Source organism: Bos indicus, chromosome 17 (assembly GCF_029378745.1).
Source record: "Bos indicus isolate NIAB-ARS_2022 breed Sahiwal x Tharparkar chromosome 17, NIAB-ARS_B.indTharparkar_mat_pri_1.0, whole genome shotgun sequence".
In the NCBI taxonomy this organism is placed as follows: Eukaryota; Metazoa; Chordata; class Mammalia; order Artiodactyla; family Bovidae; genus Bos; species Bos indicus.
This window is the reverse complement of record NC_091776.1, coordinates 42,307,927-42,316,895: the sequence shown is the minus strand read 5'-3', so window position 1 is coordinate 42,316,895 and position 8,969 is coordinate 42,307,927. Positions and strand designations below refer to the sequence as shown.

Genomic DNA, 8,969 nt, shown 5'->3' with positions numbered 1-8,969 from the left:
CTTGGCTACTTAGCCGGTAAAGCCTCCGTGTTTTTCCTAATACCACAAGGGGAGGTTACAGAGATATAAACTCCATACTGTCTGCAACTGCTGAGCACAAGAGTAGCTCCTAACAGGCTCTCCTGCGGAGTCATCGTTAAGCATCAGAAAACCAGAGGCTTACTAAGAACCCTTTTGTCCCACTGAATCGCCTCCAAAGGATGCTTCCAGATGCTGCCCTTTCCAGGAGCGCTTCCTGGTTTCTCATCAGAACACAGTGGACGTAGGAGCAAGGCAGAGCTGCATCCTTATACTTATTATCATCAATGGACCTCACGCTGCTGGGGATGCTGGTTTCCTCAAAGAGCCAGACATCCGCTTTGCCTCGGCTCCTCCAAACCTGGCAACAATCCAATACACCCCGCCTCAATTGAGAAATGGCTCAACTACTATGCAATAGAGGAAATGCCAAACACACACAAAAAAATCACAGATTGAAAATTAAAAAGGAATTAAGCTTAACACTAAGAAAGTAAAATTACTAAAGCCAGTCTGGCAAAGATGCTTTGGCTTTGCAACAAGGCAGATGTCCAGGAAGGAGGCTGCTCTGTCACCAATTCGAAGGCGCATAAGAGGTCTGATGTGGAGGCAGAGAGCAGGTAAGAGGAGCTGAACTCCGTTTACAATGTATCCTCATAATGTAAAAGACAAAATGAGCTGATGCTACCAAAAACATGGCCTGTAGTCATGTAGCTTATAGAAATATAAGAAAGTAACTCCTCTTTATAACTGCAGCTCAACTATTCTCAGATGTTGAACTCTGCAAACACAATTTTTTATAAAGGTAAGTGAATCCTGTTTTAGGAAAGCGTTCAAGTCCACAGGTATAAATTAATTTCCTTGATGCTCTTGGCTTTAAGAGCAATCTGAACCTCTGACTAGGAAATCCCATAATATAGTGTAAATAAAGGCTGAAATCATTCACTAAATCCACTGCATAAGAATAACAGGCTGTGCACCCTAGAGCTCACTAAACCACGCTCATCCACTCATTTTGATGGTACTTTTACCAATGAGACATCCTGCTAAATAAAATGTTCAAAACTGCCAAAATAAAAAACAGAAAGCATAAGAAAAGCTCCCCGTGAAGCCAGGCTTTCCAATGTCAGTCTTTCTCTTCACCATCCTCAACAAATACGGCAAAATATGCAACTAAACACTGTTCATCCACAGACCCACTGAAAATAAGATCTCAAGACATCACAATTCTAAAGGAAGTATTTCAAGTCATTTGCCAAACTGTCATAGTCCCACCACAACAGCATTATTACAATAGACATTAGCCAAATATATTTAATTAGCATGATTATTCTAAGATTGTCGTCTTTCGTGTTCCCATAGACAATGTTTCAGGATCAAAGGAGTCCCACCTCCCCTTACTGCCCCCAAAACATGAAACCTCATAAAACAGTAAAAAAATGCTTTTATACGGAGTGTTGGAATTTTGACACTAGAATTCCATTTGCCTAATTGGTTCTCCTGGAAGAAAAACAGATCAGCACATGAGCCGTTGAACTTGGCTGCCCTCCAGGGCGACCTTGACCAAGTCACCTTGGTGGTCCAGACCTCACTTTAAACATCGGCGGGGACAGATTCCTGGGAACCCTCCAGCTCTAAGGCTCCACACACCAGACTCACTGCTGATTTCTCACCTGTGCGCCACAAGCAGAAGGCAGGAAGCACGCTGGTTCTGGAGTTGTGTCAGCCATTCAGAGTTCCCCATCTGGGCAGTGCAGGAGCCTGACCACACGTGGTCCACCTGCAGAGTGCCTGGCAGAGTGGCACTTCTAAGACAGTCACTAGCACCACTTCTAGGAAGCCTACCCACCGAACTGGTACACTCCTGGTAACGTGGGACATTTACCAAAATGACAAAGTAAAACTCTCATTGGCATCTCCCATTGCAGCCAATAAGCAAGTTTCTCTTCCTATGAAAACAGTCAAGCAATGTGAAAGCTCCAGTGTCAAAATGCCACCTTCCAAGATGGCCTGCACGTTCCAGGCAATGCCAGAGTTCTCCTGAAACAAGACATTAACATCCAGAACCATCCAACAAATACTCAACATATGACACCCTCAGTTCCCTACCCTGGAGCATCCACAGAGAACAAGTCAGACAGGGCTGTGCTCTCAGGGACCTGCCATTCTACAAGGTGGGGATCAGGGCACGGAGACAACAAATAAACCAATAAACAACAAGCAGAATACCAAAGAGTGGATTCACCTTGATGTGATGAACAGGGGTGGTTAATGTAAGTAGTTAGAAAAAGGGCCTCAGAGAGCAGTCTCTTTAAACCAGATAACAGGAAGGTGGTACCCAGGCGGGAGCAGCTGCTCGGTGTCATCTGGGGAAGCAGGATCAGGCACCCGAGTGCTCCAATCCCATGCCATCCGTGCCACGTCCCCTGCCCCATCTCACCCACACACACACCCTTGGCTCGAACCAAAGAAGCTTCAAGAAGAAGGCTCGAAGGAGGTTGTACCCTTTCTTCTCTCTGGGTCCTTCAAGCCGCAGGTGCCTTGGGCCTGAATGCCCAGCAGTGGGGAGAAGAGACAGCAGTTTTAACTCCATTATGAACTAAATTGTCCATAGCGGAAAGTGTCAAAAGGCTTAACCATCAGAGTGGCAGGCACGGGGATTCATCAGGAAGGAGGCCAGGAGGGCTGGGGCACTGCCTCCGATGTCCAGAGCTGGGCCAGGCACAAAGATGTTCCATCTGTCCTGGAGAAGCAGCTGGGCTCCTTCCCAACCCTCTGAGGATATTTCAAAATTTCCACAATTGGTGTGGTCGTACCTGGGGTTACTAGCCAAAAATCAACCACTAGACATGTCCTCAGGAGACAGGAAAGGGAGATATGAGGAAAAAAAAAATCACAGGTGGAGACAGTGGTAGAGAAAAATAATTCACAGAGACCCCCTTAACCAATGAGTTATACAGAAATGATATAGCATTATATACAGCAGGGATCTCCAACCTCTGGGATCAAATGCCTGATGGTCTGAGGTGGAGTTGATGTATTAATAATAGAAATAAAGTGCAAATAAATGTAATACACCTGAATCATCCTGAAACTATCTCCCCACCCCTGGTCTCTGGAAAAATTGTCTTCCATGAAACCCGTCTCTGGTGCTGAAAAAGTTGGGGACTGTTGATACAAAGATATTCTGACTACAGATAACGTTTTCAACTAAAATCATCAGAAAAATTAAAATCAGACAAAGTAAATGAAGGGACTTTTATTACGACTTCTACCATGTTGATTGCTACAAACAGAAACTTCCACTTTGCTCAATATTCTAGAATAACCTAAATGGGAAAAGAATTTGAAAAAGAAGGGATAAAAGTGTATGTGTAGTTGAACCACTTTGCAATCCATCTACAACTAACACAACTTTGTTAATTAACTATACTCCAACATAAAATAAACTTACAATTTTAAAAATAAATAAAAACAAAACAGAAACCTTTGGGGAAATGTTTAGCAGTCTTGGGGGCTTTTGGGAGGGTGGATATTACAAATGCATTGATTCAGTTATGACGTATTTAACACACATCGCATGATCACTAGATTTCTATTTCTACAAAAAGTGTGCAACTTACACATACAGCAAAATTTTAGCACCAAAAATTTTGAAAAAACATGAAGTGGAAGAGAATGCCCAGAATACATGTAAGAAATAAATTTTAGGAAGGATGAAATAAGAATAGACCAAGCTAGGATCCCAGTGGCCAAGACAGGGATCTGCAAAATGCAACAAAAAGGAAAGTTTATGGTCGGCCGCTAGCATCTACTTACAACTATTCACAAGTGAAATATAGTCCCTGAAGCTTCACACAGATCTTTGTACTTTCTAATTACCTTTTAGAAGTAATCACCAAGTATATCAGGTTAAGCATAAAAGATAAGAGTTGGTAGGAGAAGAAAAGTTACCATAAAATAGAAGGGGGTTTTTCCGGTCACCTCTTGTGAAAAGCAACATTCATCATTACATAACGGTACTTCACTTCTTCAACTTCCTCAACCATCCCAAAAAGAGCAGAGAACCAGGAGGAAGTTAAAAAAAAAAAACCCAAAACAACAAAAATAATTGTCACAAAGGTCTTTTATGACAACTTACAGACTAACAGGAAAGTCCCTTGAGTCCTTGGGCAGAGTTCTTTTCTCCTGGACAGTATTCTGAGGATTGTGATGACCGGATCTGCTTCAAATACAGCTTTGAAGCGGCTACCTGAGAATGGTGGGGGGGTGGTGGATAGGGACATACTGGCCAGAGGAGGAGAAAGTTGGCACTGAAAATGACAGAAAAGCCACAAATACAAGATACACGTACTCAGGGACACATTACAAGGGGACCATTTGTCCCCAAAGTAAATGGCTTCACAGGCCACAAAAGTCCTTGAAATGGACTTTTGTCCATTTTATCATATGTGAAAAGCGCACATATGATAAATGCTGTGATTGGGAGAGGGAGGCAGGAGGAGCTTATAAGGATAGAGAATTAAAAGGTCCACTATTATGTATAAAATAAGCTACAAGGCATATTACACCAGACAGGAATGTAGCCAATACTTTACAATAAATATAAATGGAGTATAAACTGTAATAATTGTGACTCATTATACTGTACATTACATAAGATTAAAGATCAACTCTACTCAATTTTTTTAAGTGACGTTTATAAGGAAAACCCCAATAGAGGCATATTCCAAATCTACACTCACAATAGTTAAAGAAGATGAAGTCAGAAGCGTGTTTCAGGGCTGTGGGTAATTAAAGACACTTGTCCAGTGACACGAGGCAGGTGAGGCCTTAGTCCAGATGCTTGTGATTGGCGTCTATCGAGGCTACATGTGTGTGTGCTCAGTCACTCAGTCATGTCTGACCTTTGTGACCCTACGGACATAACCTGCCAGGCTCCTTTCCTCTGTCCATAGGACTGTCCAGGCAAGAATACTGGAGTGGGTTACCATTTCCTCCTCCAGGGGATCTTCTTGACCCAGGGATCAAACCCCAGTCTCCTTCAGCTCCTGCCCTGGCAGGTGGATTCTTTACCACTGAGCCACCTGGGAAGCCCAATTAGGGCTACACACAGGTGACAAACAAATAAGCTGAGTTTTGTTTGTTTGTGATATATATGGTTCCTTCTGCTACAGTATCTTGGAACTTATTCATTTCTTGGGAGGTATCCTCTTCTAAAATGAGTGCACACAGATCACAGTAATTTTTCCATGGCCATGAGTGTACAGGTAAGAAACCCTGCCTACCTCAGTGTTCTGATTTTTTATCTCCCTCTTTAAGTGAAATCCTTGGTGGATATGTGAGACTTCATCGCTAGGAGTTGTGTGAAGGATGAAGACACAAAGGCGGGACGTCCCTGGTAGTCTACTGGTTAGTACTGGGCAATTTCACTCTGGGGGGTTCAATCCATATTCGGTGGGGAACTAAGATCCCACAAGCCACATGGCATGGGCAGAAACAAAAGACACAGAGGTAACAGGTGATACTGGAGGATACAATTATCTTTACAGTAAAGTGGCAAGAATTGCAAAGTAGTTTTAAGTAAACATCCAAGTACCTAATTAACTGGGTAAACGACACTGATCTCCCAAGGATAACTTTAAAACACCTCCCTTGCCCCAGTGTAAATCCAAGTACCCACACTGGCTACAGCAGTCAATCTTCATTTATAACACATCTCAGGACACCCAGCTGATCTGAAACTGAGCAGGCTTGAGGATGTGATGGAGTCGACACCACAGGAGACTTTGGAATACTCCAGATAAAACAGTCCCATGATGGAGGAGGGGTCCATGAAAGTCAAAATGAACTCCTATGGTCATGATAGGTCAATTTGGACATTTCACATTTCACACTTATAAGCTCTTTCAGAAAAAGATCCATTACAAACTGGGCCAATGGCATTTTTTAGGTGGCATCCTCAGGTGGGTCTGTACTTTCAGAATTAGACACTTAGCTAAATTGAGAAGAGCAACAAGACGATCAAAAATCAATCAAAATTCAACAGGAGGGCAAAAAATGCCCACTTGACGGGGTGGGAAATTTGAAAGTCACACAAACTGCTCACATTCCCCGGGGAAATCTTAATCAGCAACTACCTGTTACCCTCTCATCCTGGAACCTTGCCTGTGCGGGGAAAATAGCTCTATATCGCCCCCTAGCGTTGATCGCCTCGCTTCTCAGACTGAACACCGCAAGGTGAGTGGTGCCTCCACCTCCACTTACTTCCGGAGGCCAACCCTCACAGGGCTAAACATAGCCCGGTCCTCTTCCCACAGATTAGGAAACAACCCGGCTATTTTTAGCATCATGCATCTTAGGAAGAGAAATGGTCCAGTCTCTGACGGCAACAGAATGTGTGTGGCCTGACTTCATGAACCCATCCCTCAGGAGGGTGTGCACCTACTCCAGGAAGTGGCCTAAGATCCTGTGAAAGTTCTGGAGTCTGGTTAAAAGGGATGGTGGCACATGGACCACACGACAAAATGACAAGGAAAGGACAATGACGGGTACAAGTCCTAAAGGGACTCGGGAACATAAGAGATGTCAGGCCAGGCCTGATATGTGACAGCAGCAGAAGGGACCTGGGGCAGGAAAAGTAAAAAACAGAAGCCTGAAGCCAGGAATAGCATGCATACTCATTTTAAGAAAGTCTGTCCAGTAAGAGGCAATATTTTGAGCTTGACATTTATTTTACATGAGAAAGAACAAAGGTTGGTCTGATCCGTTTCCTGCCAGGGTACAGCTGGTGCTGTGACTTCTTTGATCACCCCCTCTCCCCAGTCCTCTGCAGTCCCCGTGATTAGAGATGGATCCCTAGGCTGCCTTTTGATCAGCAGCTCAAGCAGCCAGCAGGTGCCATGTGCCATCACATCAACAAGTTGTAAGAAGCAGCCACATTAAGTCTAGCTGATGAATGTGATAGCTTGTCTTGCTGCCAGTACAATAAATACACATAATGGCTACAAAGGTCCCAGGAATCCTTATTTTCTCTCCTTCTGTACTTTAGAACTTTCTGTGCTTCCTTAAAGGTGAACACTTTGGAGAGTTTCAGTACAAAACTAAAGCTTGGAAACGCCCCCAAAACATCGAGAAAATGGTGCTCAGACTTAAAAACACAGCGTACACCATTCCAATCTCCTAAGTATGCTGCTTATGTTCATGTCGCCTGGTTAATGAAGAGACAGCATTCTTGCATTCTAAATAGATGGCACACAAAGCAGTAAAAACATGTACATTTCTTTTCAAATAAAACTAAGAGCCACTACTTGTAAACAGGGTGTTTAATATTCTAATTTTAGACAGCCTGCATTAACATTGTGGTTTCATGTGCAGTATAAAATTTCTATTTACAAAGTAGTCTCAAAAATGACTTCATAATGGTAGATCAAGAGCAAAGGAGTTTAGAAACTGAATGATGTAAATCATATGGAGTTCAGAGGCTAAGCAAATTACACACCCTGAAGCAGCCCTGGCTTCATGAAAGGAGCCTTTCTCCAGCGCTGTGCAATCCCAGCCCAAGGGAACTTGCATCTGAGAGTTTTCTAAACATTTCAGGTACACTTGAAAGCTGAAAGTAATTCTCATTTCCTATGCAGGATTAAGTCGTTTCCAGCACACACAAAATAGCAGCCACTCACCATCGCATATAAAAACACACCACCAGAAAGGTAAGGGCTTCAGAGTACAAAGGCATATTTAAAAAAAAAAAAAAAAGCGCAAGAGAAATACATTTTTAAATACCTCCTAAAGACATCCACACGGCCTCTTCTTGACCGCTTTACTTCCTATCTACTTATTGATTAATTGATGTCTTTCCACTTAGAGCGCTTCAATTAATGAGGTTGATACACGTCCTGGGACAACCCCTCCCCAATCCAAAAAACTCTGAGTAAAGTCAAACACGCCAAGACTCATTCGTGTTGCCTTCGGATTTAGAGGCAGTTCTTGAACTTAGAACTCTGGCAACAAGAGTTCTTCTTGCAAGGCACGCTGGCACCGACGTTCCCCGGGGCTCCCCGAACGTCCCCTCTCCGGGTGCGCCCTCAGAGACAATCACGCCGCCAGGCTGGAGCCCCGGCGGCCGCTCCCGAAGTTGCAAACTCCGCAGAACCTCCGAAAGCCGGTGCCTGCGAACACGCGCGGAGGCGTCCGTCCCAGCGCGGGCCGGGGTGCATCCCGCCCGGGTGCACAATGCGGCGCGGGAAGCGAGCGGGAGAAGGAGCTGGGGGGGACTCACCGTTCTGCTCCTTGTTGCTGGCGAGCTGGAGTTTGCTGCTCAGGTTGGACTCAGCCCGGGTCCCGGGTTTCTGGCCGGCCAGGGCGGATGTCAGCAGGAGGAGCCCGAAGAGGAGCATTGGGCTGAGCGGGCGGGCGCGCGGTCGGCGGGCACTTGGGGAGCGGGGCTCCGGGCCGGGATCAGCGCCGCCGGGGGAGGGCCGCGCCGGGCGGGACGCGCCGCGCCTGCTCTGGCCGCCGAGCCTCGCGGGGCACTTTCCACATACTCCCATCCAAGACTTTCTCCGAGGGCCCTCTTCTGCGTCTCCAGCTTGTGCCGAGGATCAAAGCAAAACCTGGACCTGAACCAGTTTCCCAAGGTTTAAACAAATCCTGCGCTGTGCCGAGGCGGTGGGGGTGGGGTGGGGGCGAAGGCGAGGGAGGAAAGGGGGGTGGGGACGCGGGGAGCCGGGCGCGCCGAGGAGTCCCTGGCGAGGGGCTGGGAGCACCTGTCAGCCGAGGGACGGCACCGGCAACGGGTTGGGGGTCGCGCGGGGCCGGCCGGCAGCCGGGTCGGCGGCAGGCACTTTCTGATCAATAACAAAGCTGCCGATCGATGCGCTCTCCGGGCGCCGCAGCCGCCCCGCCCCCACCCCGAGGGGGAGGGGAGACCCAGGCGCGGGCGCGGCGCC

The 8,969-nt window shown here is 46.1% G+C and overlaps 1 protein-coding gene across 2 annotated transcripts in view; it reads right to left on the bottom strand.

The window, feature by feature from the left end:
- PDGFC (platelet derived growth factor C) overlaps positions 1–8,716 on the bottom strand; it is a 252,731-nt gene extending 244,015 nt beyond the window's left edge. For both annotated transcript variants that reach the window (XM_019977839.2, XM_019977840.2), the window contains exon 1: positions 8,300–8,716. In XM_019977839.2, the coding sequence (XP_019833398.2) occupies positions 8,300–8,570 (271 nt within the window). In that variant the 5' untranslated portion in view covers positions 8,571–8,716. The remainder of the gene's footprint in view (positions 1–8,299) is intronic.
- Between the last annotated feature and the right edge of the window lie 253 nt (positions 8,717–8,969).